This window comes from Loxodonta africana, chromosome 21, assembly GCF_030014295.1.
Source record: "Loxodonta africana isolate mLoxAfr1 chromosome 21, mLoxAfr1.hap2, whole genome shotgun sequence".
In the NCBI taxonomy this organism is placed as follows: domain Eukaryota; kingdom Metazoa; phylum Chordata; class Mammalia; order Proboscidea; family Elephantidae; genus Loxodonta; species Loxodonta africana.
Window position 1 is genome coordinate 28,953,584 of NC_087362.1, and position 17,730 is coordinate 28,971,313.

Below are 17,730 nucleotides of genomic sequence, written 5' to 3' on the forward strand. Positions count from 1 at the left end.
CGCCCGCGCCCCGCCCCGGCCCCGCTGGCCGCATGGAGCCCCCGGAGGGCGCCAGCCCGCGAGGTGAGTGAGCCCCAGGACCCCTCGTAGGGCCCCCAGCTGTGCCTTCCGCGCCAAGAGCCGCAGCCCCACCCCCGGGCCATCCATCGGCCGCACGGGGGCCGCAGGGACCTGTCCGCAGCTCCGAGCCGGCAGCGCCAGGCCCGATTGTCTCCACCGGAGGGAGGGGCTCGGTGTGGGCGCCGGCTATCCACGGAGGACTCTTCCGGGGAACGACCCCCGCAGCCCTCGCGCTGGGTCTGGGGTCGCCTAGACTCGGTCCCCGCAGGTCAGGTCCCCCCAACCTCCCCCCGACCCCCAGCAGCCAAGCCTGCCGCGCCCTTCTCGGGTGCCCAGAGTTTTATCCCGACCCCACCCCCGCTAAACGCAGGTCAGGTCCGGGAGGGTGGGGGTGGGGCGGCGGCTCGCCGGGGTTTTGGGTCTGGGACCGCGAGGCGAGGGGGCGACGCTGTCCGCTGGGCCGCGCCTCCGCTTTGTTTGCAGCGGCTGGGAGGCAGGGGGCGAGGCCGGACCCGGATTCTGCGGGGCGCTGGGGGCCGCAATGGAGGACTCCGGCCTTCGGGGGTGCCCAGCTCCAAGGAGGCCCGGGGTGCACGTCTGGGAGGGCGGGTGTGCACAGCGCCCTTCCTCACACCCCTGTCAGCTGTTAGACTGGTGGGTGAGACCCTACCGCAGGGCTTGCCCATGCACCTCTGTCCCAGGCAAGGTGGTAGCTGGTGACAAGAGGAAAACTCTAGAAAAACCCCGTCTTCACGCGGGTAGCCTTTTCTGGATGGTTTTTGCGGTGCCCATGGCCTAGCAACTTGGACCTCAACTGCCCAGCTCCTCCACCGCTGGCCAGGCCCCATCCCTGAGCGAGCAGGTACTAGGGGACAGAGCAGCCCACCACTCCCGGGGCACATGCGGGCCTGCTGGTCCCCCACTGGCCCCCAGCCACACACTGCAGCTTTGTGGAAGTGTCAGGAGCAGAGGTCCACCCTGCACTGGGTATCTGGCCTTGGGTGTCTGGCCTGGGGCGCTGTTAGCCTGGAGAACAGCAGATACAGCAGGGACAGCTGTTGGGGCCTTGTCGACCTCCCTCTGAGTACCTCCAGACACACCCCGGGCTCAGTGGACTTGGGTTTCTTTGCTTTGTCATTTGTGAGGGGACCCAGGCCTCCCAGAAGCCACCCTGTGGAGATGCAGAGGGGGTGCTCTGGAGAGCAAGGGCTTAGGGAGCATAGAGATGTCAAAGCAAACCCCCTCCCCCCACCCCACCTAGCCGTAGGGCATGGGAGCCAGAGTGAGAGAAAGACCAGGCATTTGGGAGAGGAGCAGGGAGAAGTCAGGGACTACCAAGAGGCTCTGGTTCTGAGTCAGGCCCCCCCGACTGGGGGCTGGGTACCCTGCAGGGAGAGGCCCTGTCCTCAGAGGGCTTCCACTCCTAGTATCCTTCCGTCACTGGGTTTCGTGAGGTCATGTGTGGGTGCTGGCACCTGGGTAAAGATAACCTGAGGTCTCACTTTTGAACTCTTTCTTTGAAGGGTGTTGAGCGTAAATACACAGAGACAAGCCAGAGGCGTAATGAAGCCCCGAGGGCCACTCCTCATCCCCACTCCCTGGCCCAACCACTGCCAACCTCACTTCCAAATCTAAACATATTATCTCACCCTTAAATATTTCAGAAATTATCTCTGAGAGGTAAGGACCTCATAACATCATTTTCACACCTAAAAAAATTAACAATAATTTCTTAGCATCATGCTATATCCTAACTAGGATCTTGCTGTTTTATCTGCTGTCTGTGAAGCAGTTTCTGATCTGATTCAGAAGGGGAGGCCCAGATGAAATTAGGGAGCGGGGTGTAGAAAGTCACACCCAACAGGAGGGGGTAGAATGTGAACATCAGAGGTGGGGAGGGTCCTCTATTTAAGGACCCCAACTGGTGTCTTTGAAAAATTAGGGCCCTACCTAACCCCCACATGAAATCTATCCAAGGTGCCTTGGGGAGAGTGAGTGAGGGGCCTGGGCCGTGCCCTCAGGCAGCTGAGAGTCTAGACTGGCTGCCCACACGGCATCCTTGGAACACTGGGTGTATGGGGGGGTGCTGCTCACAGGGATAAAGGTGCCGGGGAAGCAGGGTATAGGTGCACCCACCTCTGCAACCATCTGTCCCTCTCCACAGCCACTCTGTTTTTTATGGTATTTGCTCATTCATTCACTTCATTCATTCATCATTCATGCCTGGTGCATTTGTTCCCTGAACATGTGTCTGCCTCCTCACTGCTCTGGGCAGGCCTTGGCACAAATATACTGGAAAATAGGCCAGCCGATTGGCACAGCTCAGCCCAGTGGACCTGCAGCTCTCCTGCCAGCAGCCCGGGGGAAAGGCAGCACCATGGCACCTCAACTCATATCTGTATTCAGGCGCTGGCATCCATGTCCACCCATAGGTCAGGGGCTGTGCTGGGGCTGAGAACCAGGGCATTGTCAACCAGGGCACCGCCGAAACCCTGGGCCCCACGCCGCAGCTTGGGTGGCCCAGGAAGGAGCTCACGGCCATGGCCATGCCAAAGGAGGTAACCACACCGCCACTCACCTTATACCTGTGACTTCACCCCCTGTGCTCCCTGCCCTAGGAGGAGCTGTGCTCTCACTTATGGAGAGCCCCTTCCTCTTCCTACAGGCACCTGTCAAGAGGGCTTGGGAATCAGGAAGGCTTGGGCAATTCCTGATGCAGCCACTTATTAACTGCCCCAGACCCTGTCCACCCACCTACTGTGGGCCAGGACCTAGTCTGAACCTGGGAGTACAGTGAGGAACAAGGCAGCTAGCAATCTACTGTGAAATTGTGTGCTCTGCCTGACTCTCCAGCCAAGAGCAACCTTTGCCTGTTGGTTTGTTTCCACTAAGGTATAATTCATAAACCAAACAATTCACCCCTTTAAAGTGTACAATTCAGTGGCATTTAGTACATTCACAAAGTTGTGTAACCACAACCTCTAGTTTCAGAACATTTTCATCACCCCAAAAAGAAACCCCATATCTATTAGCAGTCACTCCCCATCCTCCCCTCCCCCCAGCCCCTGGAAACCTACTTTCTGTCTCTATGGATTTGCCTGTTCTGACATTTCATATAAGTGGAATCATGCAGTACGTGGCTTATTTCACTCAGCGTAATGTTTTCAAGGTTCGTCTATGATGTAGCATGTATGAGAACTTCATTCCTTTTTATGCCTGGATAATATTCCGTTGTATGGATGGACCACATTTTGTTGATCCATTTACCAAGTCGGTGGTCATTTGGGTTGCTTCCACTTTTTGACTATTATGAATAATGCTACTATGAAATGCGTGTACATTTTTGTGTGGACGTGTGTTTTCATTTCTCTTGAGTATACACCTATGGATGGCATTGCTGGATTGTATGGCAGTTCTGTATTTACGTTTTTAAGGAACTGCCAAACTGTATTCCCAGAAGCTGACCATTTTCCATGGCAAGACCACCCTTGCCCCTTCCTGGGGCCCAGGACGTGCCATCTGCCCCTCACATGTGGACTCTTAGCTCCCTATTTCAACCATACGCTTCCAGCAAAAGTCTGTTGTCTTTGACAGTAAGGTGGCATCTCCCAATCCCTCATCTGCCCCCATAGTGCCAGGCCAGGGCACCAATACCTGCAGAGTGCAGCCAGACTACAGCCAGCGGGCATCCCCGTGGCCCTCCTCAGCCCAGGATTTGTAAAGCATAGCCCCTTGTTCAGTCTGGGCAGGACAGGGCAGGTGCCATGTCGAAGAACTCTGTTTTGCCATGTTGCATGTTTCCCCACCTGTACCCCCTCAGGGCTGTGGGTATGGGTGCCCACCGGGCAGTGGCTGTGTCTTCGAGGCTCTGCTCGGTCCTGGACCTGGCAGGCCTGTGGCCGAGCCTTGCTGGCCACCTCAAAGAGGCTTCCTTCTCTCCCCATGGGCAGTTTGACCCTCGGGTGGCTGTGCAAGGCCCCGGGGCTGATGAGGAGCCCCCACCCCGCCTGTTAGGTCATTGTTCACCTGGCTCCACAGGGTTGGCATCATGCCTCTGATTCCCTCTGGGCAGGAAGGTGTCCTTGCTGGTGGGTGTAATTCTACTCTCCGACCACTGCTCGAAACCTCACCCCAAATGCCGGCAGAAAAGTGGAAACAGAATACCCTGCCCTCCCACCTACCCCCACCCAGCCTGCTGCCTGGCCTGGGACAAACCGTGACACAGCCACCATGGATGGGGGCAGGCCATCCACCGCATAAGAACCCACCCTCAACAGGGGCCCCCAGGGAGAGCTGACACCCCAGCTTCACAGGGGGAGGGGTATGTTGGTTCAAGGACCCTCCGGACCACAGGCTCCACTAGTGCTCAGGCGGATGGCATTGTCTTGGGCGGCAGCTGTCTCTAGGCCCCCTCAGCAGCTTTCGGCACTGAAGGCCAGGCTACTAAAATTACCCCCACTGTCTGGGGCACCAGTGCTTACACACACATATCACACACTCTCATACCCTGTGGAGAGGTCACATGTGCCTGTCCCAACCTCCTGGCGTCAAAGGCCCTGTGGTGGGGCTGGGAGGGGTGGGATGGAGGGTCCTCACAGCAGAGAAAGCAGAGTCCTGCCCTCTGCCTGGCCTGCCCAATTGGGAGGCTAGCCAGGACCCACTGATTCTTCACCCCTTTTTCTGAACACCTGCTCAGGTGTGGGGGACAGGGTAATGCTAACAGGCCAGGGAAGGCCCTGGTGAGGTACATCTGAGCCTGTGGGAATGGTCCAGGGAGCAGGGACAGCCATGGCAGAGGGGCCACTGGAGTCCTGGAAGCTGGAGGTGATGGGGTGTGGACCAGTGCAGTGGCAGCCAAGGTGTGAGAAGTGGAGGAAGAAGCAACAGGATTTGTGGGTGGAGGGATGTGGCTGTGAGGAAAACAGGGTCCAAGGTGACCAAAGGGTGTGTGGAGTTGACGTTCCTAGTGGGGGCTGGGGCAGGGCAGGCTGGGTGGGCCCTGGACCCTCAAATGTGGAGCCTGATGGAGGCTTAGGTGGAGGAGAGCTTCCTGCCTCTTGCCTGACAGAAAGTGTGTATAGTTAAGTTGAAAAACAGTGATTTTTTTTTTTTAATTCACCCAATAGTTAATCCTAGTGGGTGGCAGTGGGCAGTGACAGGGCCCTGCTGCTTTCTACCTCTTTTGTTCATAACTTTCTCTACAAGGATTAAGTGTTATTTTGAATTCAAATGCAACAATAAAGGCTTTTAAGAGGAAAAGTAAGTTTGCAGGAGGAGGGGGCTTTTCACCCTCAAGGAAAAGCAGGGCTATTCTGGATTAAAGGAGGCCAGAGATACCCATAGCTAGTCCTGATGGGCAGTGCTGATCTCCAGCTCTCAATGTCCCCTTCTTGTCCACAGCAAGGCTACCGCCTGACCAGGAGGGCAGCCTCCTGCCTCCTTGTCTGGGGTCCTGACACAAGCCCATGTGCTGACCACCCTTAAGCACTGCCCAGAACCATCAAAAGAGCCAAGGTCTAAAGTCCTTCCCCTGCCTCTTGGATGGAGTGTGAACACTAGTGTCCCTCCAAGGTAACACCCTGTATCTTTGATTTCAGAGCTTCTTAAGGAGGTTGCAATGCCCCAAGCTGCCCTGGGTGTCCCAGCCCACAGCACAGGGGGTGGCTGCCACACGCCTGTGGCTGAGGAGGAGGTGGGCGTCCCCATACCAGCACCGGGGCTCCTGCAGGTCACGGAGCGAAGGCGTAAGTATGGCCGACCTGCCCAGCATGTCCCTGGGGTCCCTGTGAGCTCACCTGGGACCTGAATCCACTTCCTACCCAAACGCCCCCTCCTAGGGTATGGCGGGGCAGAAGCAGTTGGATTTGAGAGCGGGCAAGGACCAGGTCCCTCTGGGCCTCAGTTGCACCATCTGCGAAGCGGGGGCCCCAGATGCTGTTTAATCTTGAGTGCTGGGAGCACATACCCAGCCAATGGTCCTACCAGGAAGAAGGGTGACCACACTGACACCCCCTGGTCCCCCCCCCCAGAGCCCCTAAGCAGTGTCTCCTCTCTGGAGGTGCACTTTGACCTCCTGGACCTCACGGAGCTGACGGACATGTCCGACCAGGAGCTGGCGGAGGTCTTCGCCGACTCGGACGACGAGAACCTTGCCAACGACTCCCCGGCAGGTGGGGTCCATGGGGTGTCGGGGAGCTGTGGGAGTGTCGCAGCTGTGGGACTGTTGATGGGGCTGTGGGGGTGTCAGGAAGCCATGGGGTGTTGGGGGCCCATGGGGGTGTCAGGGAGCCGTGGGATATCAGGAGACCCTGAGGTGTCAGAGGGCTGTGGGGGTGTCCGGGGGGCGTAGGGTGTTGGGTGTTGACAGCTAGGCCAGCTGAGAAACCCTGGGGACCAGAAATGGTGGCTCTGGTCACTGTTCCTGAATACTGCTCCCTCCCCCCAAATTCCTTTTTTTTTTAATTTTATCTCAAATATGTATTTTAGTGCCTGTCACCATATCATTCGTTTTTGCAGTCCACACATCGATGGGGACCAACTTTAAGGAATGTCCCACCGTCACACCACCCTCCCTAGTTCTTTTCTTAAAAAGCTATAAAGGCATTTCCACCAGCCTCAAGCAGCTGGGCTGTGTGTCAGCTGCATGTGTCCTGGCCAGGGGAAATGGGGAGCTCAGGCCACAGCCCCCACTCTCAGCCCCCTCCCCCAGCCCCCAACTCAGCAGAGCCTGTGCCCTGGGAAAGGGACTGAACACATTCAAACAGGTCTCTCACATGCACACACATAAATACACATGTACACAGGTCTCTCTCACACACACTGCCAGCTCAGTGAGGGCCCTGCCAGCTACACTAAACCCTGCTCCCCACGTCCCCACCAGGCCTGCACCCATTGCCCCGGGCCGGCTGCCTCCGCTCTCCATCCTGGACCCGCGCGAAGGCTGAACAGAACCGTGAGAAGCCACCCCTCGGCGACACAGAGCGGCCAGCTGCCACCACCACTGGCACTTTCCTCACCGTGGACAGGCCCAAGAAGGACTAGGCCACCCTGCCTGCCCTGAGGTTTGATGGCCCTGAGGAAACCCCAGCCAGGCAGAAGACGCGGACTCTGGCTCCTGTGCCCTCCCCCTCAGCCCAGCTGGTCCCCTGGTCTCCAAAGCACAAGCCCAGCCCAGTGGCCTTACTCAGTTCCGACCTGGGCCTTGGTTCTGCCAGCGTGCACCCATGGCTCAGTCCTCAGCCCCCAACTCTGGAGAAACCTCCATTCAGTGGCACAGAATGACCAGGGAGGAGAATGGACAGTGGGGCTGGGGCAAAGTGGCTGTCAACTGGCCAGCCTTCTGGAAAGTTCTGTGTGCAGGACAGAACTCTCATCTGTTTCCCGAGTGGGCAGCGGTGAGGGCCTGAGTGGGGAGAGCCTCTCAGAGACTCCCGAGGGGGTCCCAGGTCTCTGACTTACTAAGACACATTGTGTCCAACCACATGCTGGGCCATCCTGCTGTCTAGGAAGCTTCCCAGGAAGGTCACCAAGTCCCTGTCTGCCCCCTCCCCTCCCTGGACCACCTCTACGACCTGCCCAGAAGGCTAAGAGCCAGGCTGTCTCCAGAGCCAGGCTGTCTCCACATAGCTCAGAACACCAAATAATGCCACAACTGCCTCGGAGCCGTGGCCCCCACTCTGACGGCTGGGTGGGGAGAAGGGGCTGGCAGGTCACCTCCCACATCCGGCCCGTGATGGGGGGACACATGCTTTGCTGGCTGCACACCGCCCACCTGTCACACGCACACACGTGCATGCACACAGTAGGTCTGTCCTTAGCCAGCATCCTGGCCTCGGGAGGGCCAACAGGGCCCCACCCTGATCGAGGGCCCAGCTGCATTGTGTTATGTGCTAAGGGTCACAGACCAGACTCCTGGTTAAAGGACAGGTAAAATAAGTGTGGGCTTGCTTTCTGTCCCCACCAATCTGCCCTACCCGCCCCCATCTAAATGGCTTCAAACGAGGGCGGTGGCTCTCCAGGAGATGCCCTGATGCTGCCTGCCCACTATGCCCTGGGGAGTCCAGATCAGTCATCCGCAGTCCGCAGCTACAGCAGCTTCACACCCTCCAGAAGGCACAACCACCTCGTTCCTTCCCTGCAGCCGCGATCGGCTTTTTCTTTCCTTAGAGGTGACGGTGGGTGCAGCTGTCAGAAAGGCCAAGGAGGTTGCCCTCCCGGCCCCTGGCAGGGCTTGGTGATGTGACCACCCCACCCATGGTCACCCCCTCCCCACTTCCATCATCCCTGCCGCAGCTTCTGCCATCACTCACTCACGCGGGATTAAAGCATCAACCTGTCCGTGGCGCCCGTTTCCTCCTGACACCACAGGGTACGTGGCGGGGGAGGAGGGAAGGCGTTCTGACCAGCAGGGGAGTGGGCCATCGGCTCAGCGCCTCGCCTCCTCAGGCCCTTCTCTGACTGCAGGAGCCCTGGGGAACACCGCACTCAGGCTAACCTGATCCAGGTCACATTTTGGGGACAAGCGTCCTGGATTTCAAGTCCCTAGGTGCAGCGATGACACAAGTCCTGCCCCACACAAGCCTGGCCAGTCATTTCCTGGTGCAAGCCCCTGCCCAACACAGGCCAAGTCACCAGGAGCCAAGAGGAGAGGCCTAGACCTACCCCAAGAGAAAAGTCCTGAGCACGTGGTGCCGAGCCAGTTCTGGAAGGGCCAGAGCTTTACCACTCAGCTGCATTACAGCCACCTCACCTCACAGATAGGTAGGAAGGCGCTGACCTGGAACCACAGAGCACAGGGTAAAGGCCAGCTGCCCTGGTCCCATTTCTGAAGGGGCCTCATCCGTCTGGCCCTGAGGGTCACGTGGCACCTGGGCAGATGGACCCACAGCCACGCTGCCATTCGGAAGGCAGTTCCCAGCTTCACCGTGACTCTGGGAAGGGGAGACAGGCACAAGTGAATGCAGAGCCAGCACGGCTGCTTAGCTCCAGAGAGCAACCTGTGATACACACACGTGCACAGAATAGGACGATGATGCCACAGCTGACACAGGGCCAAGGAGGGGCCAGAGTGGTGCGCAACCCCAGGCCACACAGCCCCCAAGAGCTGATGTTGGCTGACCTCCTTTCTTGTCCGGCACTGTGCTGCCCCCTCTGGCAGAGACGCGTGGCCTCATGCAAGGACATGTGACAGGGAGGCTGAGGGGAGAGGCAAGTGTCACTCTCTTGGCAGCACCCTAGTATAGGCTGGCAGTGTGGCCAGGGGGCACTCCATGTAGGCTAAACCAAGGTGCTCTTGGGGATGAGAACTGTGGGGTCTGTACCCAGAAGAGCTGTTCCCATGCCTGAACCCCAAGGGCATGACCTCCTCCCTCCGCCCACCCCCTCGCTGGGGAGACTCCCAAGCATGTGAGGTAGCCTTGTTCTGTGACACTGGGCTGGAATCCCTTGCTGCCCCCTTCCTATGGGCCAGCAAGCTAAGCAGACATGTGTTGAGTGAAGTGCGTCACCAATCTCCATGGGAGCAAGTGGCCCCTTGCTTGGGTACCTGCTCCCAGAAACATACCCAGGTTCCAGACCTGCCTAAAAGGGGCCCAGCGTGCACACAGGGTAGGAGATCCTCTCGCTCCATCAAAGGGAACCCTGGGGACAGACCGCCAGCCAATAACATACATTTTATAAACTGTGGATGTTGAAATTGTCCCAAGTTGGAAACTATAATTTTGAGGCTCTGAGGCAAATGTGACAATTTGGCAAAATAAGGAAACATTCCCAGTGTCTGATCTTGGGACCCTCAGAGGAGCCTGAGAGCAAGGACAGGGCCAGCAGATGGAGAATGTGAGAGTGTGTGAGAGGGTGAGCAGCACAGGTGAGCTGGGTGAGTGGTGGGTGTGAGTAGAGTAGCCCCCCTGCACCCCCATAACTCAGCCCCTGGCCTGAGGATGCCCCATAGCACAGCCAGGGCCCATGGCTGTCTGCGCAACCGGGCACCACCCATCAAAGGCAGTTGTGAAGCACTAACCTCTCCCAGCGTGCAGGGGCACCTCATCTAACAGGAGTACCTGCAGGCAGTCTCCCCATCACCTGCAGACAGCAGCTCCCAGCACACTCCAACTGCAAGGCCTATGCCTCGGCACTACAGAAAGACTAGGGCACATTAGCCCAACAGACCATTCAGGAGGCCAGTGATGGGGAGCTGGACACATGGGACAGGGCTGCCTGACCCTTACTGAGCAGATGGACCCTGCCCCTCACAGTTGTGCATTCTCTGGGGCGGTGGCCAGAGGCCGAGGGCTCTGGCTCAGCCCGGGCCCCTATTCTAACAGAAAGGAATTACAAGGAACAAGTGCATACTGACACTTCCTGCTCAAGAAGGCGCCCCTCCCTGAGAAGGGCCAGGTTCTCCTGAGGCACTCACACCACCCTCACACTCAGGATGGTGCCACCATAGGCCCAGGTGGGCATGTGGAGGGGAGCAGGCCCCAAGTGGCTGGACTGACTGCCGTCCTTCCCACGGCACGCTGTCTATGTGTCTGCTTCTCTGAGCAAATGGCTACTTCAAATCTGCTACTTTCCCTCATGGCTGGTTTCTCTTCCCTTTTTCAATTACACCACCTCGCTAAACCCTGAATGTTTCTACTGGCCTAAAGACTGCTCTCCGCAGGGCAATTCTATCACGTCCCTACACACTCTTCTCCGTGAAGTATTCCTGAGCAGGAAGTCCTATCCCACCTAAAGTCGTTCATGTGGATGGCTAGGGCCCCATGACGCGTCCTCCCACAGGCCAGGACACTCGACTCCCACCAAGCCCTCCCCCAGCCACACCCCTCTTGGGACAGATCAGGAACTCAAAGTCCCCTCATTCTGGGCTCTGGTCCCCGTCGAGGGTACCTTTCAGGAATGGGGATCCTCGTAGGTTGAGTACCTCATCGGACACACTATATGCAGTTACCATGGGTTTAATTTGTTTCGGTGGCTACAGCCTGTGAGGCTGTTTGAGGGCGCGACAGAGACACAAGGGTTATGCGGGGCTCTCCTGCACCTGGCCCTCCATATGGCCCTCTGTCCGCTCCTGGTTCCAGCCCTTCAGCCCCTCGGGGAGGGATGTGTCTTCCTCCAGGCTGCCGGTGCCTTCCACAAACTCCTCGTAGGTGGACTTCTCTGCAAAGGGCCGGGGGCCCAGCAGCTCGATCATGTCAGCCTTCTCCAGGACCTCCTTCTCCAGGAGCCGCTGCCCCACCTGGAACCACATGTGTCAGGCTGCCCCTTACCCCTTCCGACAGCCCATGGACCTAGCCCTAACTCAAGGAGTCCCACAAGCGTGGGCATGGTGGGCTGACCTGACCCACTGCCTATGACCCATGACCTGACCTTTGATCTGTCCCACAACCTGACCACTACCCCAACTCATGACCTATCTGTGACCTATGACCTGTGCTGTGCCCTGACCCACAGTCTGGCTGTGAACCGACCATGGGCTGGTGTTGGTGTCAGCCCACTTGCCTTCTCCACTTGCTCTCGGCAGCGTGTCAGCAGCTCCAGGGTTCGTGCATGGGCAGCGCTGATGAGGTGCCGCACCTCCTCATCGATGAGCTGGGCTGTAGCCTCGCTGTATGGCTTCTCCACCAGCGCCTCGCCCTGCCGTGGGAGGTCAAAGGACACCTGGCCCAGCTTCTCACTCATCCCAAACTGGACAATCTGGAAGCACCAGAGAGCCGGCTGAGCCTGTGGCCCGGACCATGTGCCTGTGATGCCCGCCCACACAGTGACACCTCCACCTGAGAGGAGGCCCACATCCCACACCTGAAACAATGCTCACATTTGTGATGATGCTTGCCTGCACCTGTGACGCCACCCATGAAGCCCCCCACCTGTGATATTGCCTGATTGCATATGTGACACCATCTATGACGCAGCCCACACCTGTTATAATGCCTGCTAGCGCCTTTGATGCCTGCCTGTGCCTGTGGTGCCCATACCTGTGATGGCACCCACAGCTGTGATGCTCCACCCCCACCTGTGATGGCACATTCACGATGCCCACACCTGTGATGATGCCCACATCTGTGACACCCATGCCTGTGATGACACTCGCACCCATGATGCCCACACCTGTGACAATGCCCACATCTAACACCCACACCCATGATGACACACCCATGATAATGCCCACACCTGTGATGCCTGCCCTCAGCTGATACTTGCCCTCACCTGTGATGATGTCCACACCGGTGATGACACCTGTACCTGTGAAACCTGCCATCACCTATGACAATGCCACCTGCATCTGAGATGCCTGCCCTCACCTGTAATAATGCCGCCTGTGATGATGCCTGCCTTCACCTGTGATGCCTGCTTGTGACGATGGCCACACCTATGCCTGCCCTCAGCTGATATCTGCCCTCACCTGTGATGACATCCACACCTGTGATGACACCTGTACCTGTGAAACCTGCCATCACCTATGACGATGCCACCTGTGATGACACCTGCATCTGAGATGGCTGCCCTCACCTGTAATGATGCCCACGCCTGTGATGACACCTGCCTTCACCTGTGACGATGCCCACACCTGTAATGCCTGCCCTCACCTGTTACCATCCATGCCCACACCTGTGATGATGCCCAGCCACACCTGTGATGACAAGCATCTACACCTGTGACACTAACCCATATGTGATGCCCGCTCACCCAGACTTGAGACACCCACACCTGTGATGCCTGCACCTGTGACGCCCGCCTTCATCTGTGATGCTCACCCACACCTGTGATGCCCACCCGCACCTGTGATGAAACACACCCACACCTGTGATGGCACCCACCCACATCTGTGATGACACACACCCACACCCACACCTACGATGATGCACGCCCACACCTGCAATGACGCCTACACCTGTGATGCCTGCCCTCACCCATGACACCCACACTTGTGAGGATGCCACCCCCATCTGCGATGGCACCCACCCACACCTATGATGATGCTCGCCCACACTGGTTGACGCCCATACCTGAGATGACGCCTGAATCTGTGATGCCTGCCCTTACCTGTGACGACACCCACACTTGTGAGGATGCCAGCCACATCTGTGATGACACCCGCCCACACCTGTGATGAAACTCACCCACATCTGTGATGGTGCTCACCCACACCTGGATGACACCCACACCTGGATGACACCCACACCTGAGATGACACCTGCACCTGTGATGCCTGCCCTTGCCTGTGATGACATCCACCCACACCTGATGATACCTGCCCACGCCTGACGATGCCCATCCGCACCTGTGCATAGGCGCTCTGCGTGACTTTCCTCAGGTCATCCTGGGCACCTGTGGTGATCCGCCCGAAGAACAGCTGCTCAGCAACCCTGCCCCCCAGCATCATGCACATGCGGTCGAAGAGCTGCTCCCGTGTGTACAGGTACTGCTCCCGGGGCAGGTACTGGGCGTAGCCAAGTCCCTTTCCCCGAGGGATGATCGACACCTGCAAGACACAGCACCCAGCACCCCACAGCAGCCGTCACTCCCTCCTGGGGACCCTCCTACGGACGCTGGGGTGTCTCAAATGACCTCACCCCTGCCCGGCTCCTTCCTTCTCACTGATGTCACAGGATGGGTAAGCAGGAGAGAAAAACCCTACGCTGGGTCCACCCTGAGGAAGGGACCCCTGGCAGAGTGCCAGTCCCTCAGGTCGACATGAGATCATCTCCACCTGCCCAGGGAGGCAAGGGGACAAGAGGGGAGGGGCACCCAGGGAGTTGAGGAGTCGGGGACCAGCGATGTGAGTGAGGCCCAGGAAGGTAAAGGAGTACAGGCTGAGGCCAGGGATGTGGAAGAAACCAGGGACACCGAGGTTGTGGGGGGTCCAGGGAAGCTGAGGGATGGTGAGGCCAGGGAGGCCGAGTGTGGGGGGAGCAGGGAGGCGGGAGGGACAAAGGGGGTACCCCAAGAAAGCCGAGGGGTGTGCGGGTGCCAGGGATGTAGGGGGGCCCGGGGAAGCCAAGGGACATAGGGCCGGTGGCTGCACATGCTCTGGGGAGGGGACTGACCTTGAGCAGGGGGTCCGCGTGCTCCAAGAACCAGCCCACCACGGCATGCCCAGCCTCATGGTAGGCTACAGTTGTCTTCTCACTGGGCTGTAGGACCTGAGTCTTCTTCTCCAGACCTGGAAACAGGTCCCAGGTAAGGCAGAGGTGGGCTGAGGGGCTAGGGGTGTCAGGACAGAGGAGGCCCCCAGCCCGCCACACTTGCTCCCACATCCCACCAAGATCCCACACAGTCATAGATTCAAGGCCCCTGATTTTAGCCAAGCATGAACAGGTTATGTGGCCTCGGAGGATACCTGACAGGTTCCTGCTATTTCAGAGGATGACGCCAGGAACTGGGCCAGGAGGGCAGTGGAGGGAGGGGGCTGGGGTGGGCGAGGATGGGAGGGAGAAGAGGGGATGAGGATGAGAAGGGGAATGTGGGGTACAGTGAGAAAGATGGAGAGGCAAGGAGGAAGAGGGTGAGAACAATGTCCTCCTGATAACCTGACCCACAAGCAAGTCGCAGCACTGTGGGGCCTCGAGCTCCTCAGCTTAGAGCTACCAGGACAGCAGACACCTTCTGAGTGTCTGGTGTGGGGTGCTCATGGATGTTTTGTGTGCTTTTCTGTATGTTTATGATTCAATAAAAGCTTTTAAACAAACCACCCCAGAGTTGGCCACCCCAGCCTGGCTGCACTTACACGCACTAACCTCCACCCTGGGACAATATTGTGGGGTGTGGTGTCCTGGTGTGGCCTTTGGAGACCCCCAGTCCCCAGACAGACCCTACACAGGCCTTGACTGTTAGCAGCAGTTCTGCCCCAGGAAGCTGCCCACACCCCGCACCCTCTTCCTCTACCTACAAGGCCTCTTTAGGGGAGAATCTCCCCTCCCTTCAGCAGCCAGGCCTCCAGCCTGGCTCTAATCTGCTCCCCAAACCCTCCAACACCCTGGAAATCCCATCTGTTTGAGTTTCTCACTACAGCTCCCAGAGAAGAACACCGTGGCAGACCAAGTCTCAGACTGTGGTTTGGGAACTGGATAAGGATCCTGTGAACAGGAAGAGAGGCTGGGCTCCCCATCCCCCAGGCCCAGGTGGCCCCTCCTGTCTGGCACTCACCTCCAAGGACCCTTTCAATGGCCTGCTCAAAGTGCTTCTCCCGCACAGAGGGGCTCAGGTGGCGGGCGGCAATCAGGGCCGCCTCGTTGCAAACATTGGAGATGTCAGCACCTGACCCAGGAGACAACAGTCAATGGTCAGCCCTGACCTCTGGGTCCCTTCACCACAGAAAAGCCCCCCGTAGGGAGCAGGCTGAGACCTCAGCAGAGCAGAAGATGGGAACTGTTCCTCAGTCTTCACTTTTAGCTGGGCTTTCTTTTAAACAACTTCACTGAAGAATAACTTACATGCCACAAACCTCCCCGACTCCTTAAGAACACAGTTCGGTGGCATTAGGTACCCCTAGGGTTCAGACCGCCCTGGAAAGGAAGCTAGATCTTGGATTTTAAATAAAGAGAAAAAAAAAAGGAAGGGTAGTTGGGAGCTCAAGCCAAAGACCGAAAAATGCAACAAGAATCTGCACTCAGTGAAAACTCATTAAGTCTAAAGAGCTTTAAAAGTTCAAAAGGGTATGGTTAGCTTTGGAGTGAAAAACAATCACCTGAGATCTTCTACGCTTCCTGAGAGAATCAAAGTTATAAAGACAAGGAAGACATGTACCAGGACCACACTGCCCACCAGTCAGCCGGCCAGCACACACAAAACATGGTCCCTGCCACGTGGAGTCTGCCCGCACTCACCTGTGAACCCTGGGCTAAGCGCAGCCAGTTTCCTCGCCAGAGCCTCCTTACTGAGGCTTTCATCCAGTTTCAGGGGACGCAGGTGGACCTTGAAGATGGAGCACCTGCCTTTGATGTCTGGGGGTCCTGAAAGAGAAGGCATGAGTGCAGAGGGCTGCATCAGCATCACGGACGGCAGAGGACATGCCAGTTCACGGCTCCCTGGTCGTCCAACAGGGCCTTCCGCAGCATGGCACAGTCTCTGTGGGCACAGCCTGGTGCTCCGGGCACCACCTGGCCAGAGCCAGGGAGCACAAGCAGGAGTAAGCCAGAGCTCAGGTACGTTCAGCTCTGCAATGCATGACACCACCTTCCTAAAGGTGCGACCTCTGGGCAGGATTTAATTTGCATTCCCAAGGCCATACCACCTGACCACAAGAAACACGTCAACTATCCTGGGGAGCAAGGCGGGGGTCAACGTGGGATTAACATTTTCTAACAAGCAGATGAGGGAGTGCAGGTCAGGGCAATGAAGACGCAACCACCAGGGTAGAGGCTAAGGGACCAATCTTTCTCTTCTAAGATATCTTTAAAGTTTTCATAACACTGCACAAAAAAAAAAAAAAAACTGGAGAAATAAACCTGTTACATTATTCCCACTCACATATACAAGAGTTGGCATCCCGAAAGCCAGCCACATGTTAGTCCCAAAGTGGACCCTCAGGGCAGTAACTAAGGGACTCAAGCCCCTCCACCTTCCAGAATGTTATGTTCGTCACTCGGGAGCCTTCTCAAAATCCCTTCCAACTACACAGTTAATGACCCAGCCACACTTTCAACCCAAAGGGACAACGGTAATACAAAAACTAAAGTCCACAGAGCAGGCCATAGTTACCGATGTAAATCTGCCGGTCGAAGCGGCCCGGCCGCATCAGGGCTGGGTCAAGGATGTCCGGGCGGTTGGTGCCTGCAAGCACCACGACATTGGTGGTAGAGTTGAACCCTGGACACAGAGAAGCAAGTGAAGCCTGATGAGGCCTCCGGCCAGCTGTGGTGTCTCTGCAGGGCAGCGCCACATTCCTAGTCACTTCTCGACCTCAGAGCAGCACCCCACTGTGGACATGTCCTGTGTACCTGTCCAACTGCCCCCCACACACACTTGTCCTAACACCTTTCTGCTGCCCCTCCTACACAACTGTCTCACTGCTCCCCCACACATCTGTTCCCACATACCTGTCTTGCTGCTCTCCCATACATGTGTCCTGAACACCTGTCCTGCACACCTGTCCCACTGCCTCTCCTGTACACCTGCTCTGCATACTTGTCCTGTTGCTTTTCCTGTGCACCTGTCCTATACACCTGTCCCTCTGCCCCTCCTTTACACCTGTCCTATACACGTATCTCACGGCCCCTCCCACACACCTGTTCTGCATACCGGTACCGTGTACCTATACCTGTCTGTTTAGAGCCACCCCACCCTTGGTTGGCCCCTGCAGTGGCTCCAGGTCTCCTTCTGCTCTCCCCAGACCCAGTGCCATAAGGTGGGTACCATTTGCCATCTCTTCCGGTGGGGAAGATGGAGGTTGGGGTAGATAAGGCAGCTGTCTCGCCTGCTGGAGCAGACGCACCCACCTAGAGCTGGCTCTGGAGTGGCACCACCATGTACCATCCACCCCACCACGACTGAGGACTCACAGCACCCCACTCACCAACAGCTAACAGAGGACCCCCAGCTGGCACTGAATGGGGGCTGACACACCCATCCTAACTGACACTAGTTCCTGCTGTACCCAACACCACACACCCCAAGGGCCGGGGAGAGCCCTCCGCTGTGAAGCACTTCATTTGGCTAAGCACAGTCATA

At 57.5% G+C, this 17,730-nt stretch overlaps 2 protein-coding genes across 4 annotated transcripts in view; one reads left to right on the forward strand and one right to left on the reverse strand.

Annotated features, from left to right (window-relative positions):
* On the forward strand, positions 1-11,026 carry DBNDD1 (dysbindin domain containing 1). The gene is made up of 4 exons (XM_064273613.1): positions 1-63; positions 5,658-5,804; positions 6,090-6,230; positions 6,941-11,026. Exons 1-4 carry the CDS (start codon positions 33-35, stop codon positions 7,099-7,101), a joined length of 480 nt encoding a protein of 159 aa, XP_064129683.1. The 5' UTR covers positions 1-32; the 3' UTR covers positions 7,102-11,026.
* The window catches only part of LOC100660900 (AFG3-like protein 1), a 24,002-nt gene continuing 17,271 nt past the window's right edge, over positions 11,000-17,730 (reverse strand). For all 3 annotated transcript variants that reach the window (XM_064273610.1, XM_010597781.3, XM_010597782.3), the window contains 7 exons: positions 16,762-16,869; positions 15,888-16,013; positions 15,208-15,318; positions 14,109-14,224; positions 13,343-13,543; positions 11,560-11,754; positions 11,000-11,296 (listed from right to left, as the gene is read on the reverse strand). In XM_064273610.1, the coding sequence (XP_064129680.1) occupies positions 11,078-11,296; positions 11,560-11,754; positions 13,343-13,543; positions 14,109-14,224; positions 15,208-15,318; positions 15,888-16,013; positions 16,762-16,869 (1,076 nt within the window). In that variant the 3' untranslated portion in view covers positions 11,000-11,077. The remainder of the gene's footprint in view (positions 11,297-11,559; positions 11,755-13,342; positions 13,544-14,108; positions 14,225-15,207; positions 15,319-15,887; positions 16,014-16,761; positions 16,870-17,730) is intronic.

Bases quoted from the DNA above. Each gene is read 5' to 3' on its own strand.
- DBNDD1 (XM_064273613.1), top strand. From the start codon at position 33: ATGGAGCCCCCGGAGGGCGCCAGCCCGCGAG. The intron at 5,805-6,089 runs GTAAGTATGGCC...CCCCCCCCCCAG, and splicing joins GCAGGTCACGGAGCGAAGGC to AGCCCCTAAGCAGTGTCTCC. The intron at 6,231-6,940 runs GTGGGGTCCATG...CGTCCCCACCAG, and splicing joins TGCCAACGACTCCCCGGCAG to GCCTGCACCCATTGCCCCGG.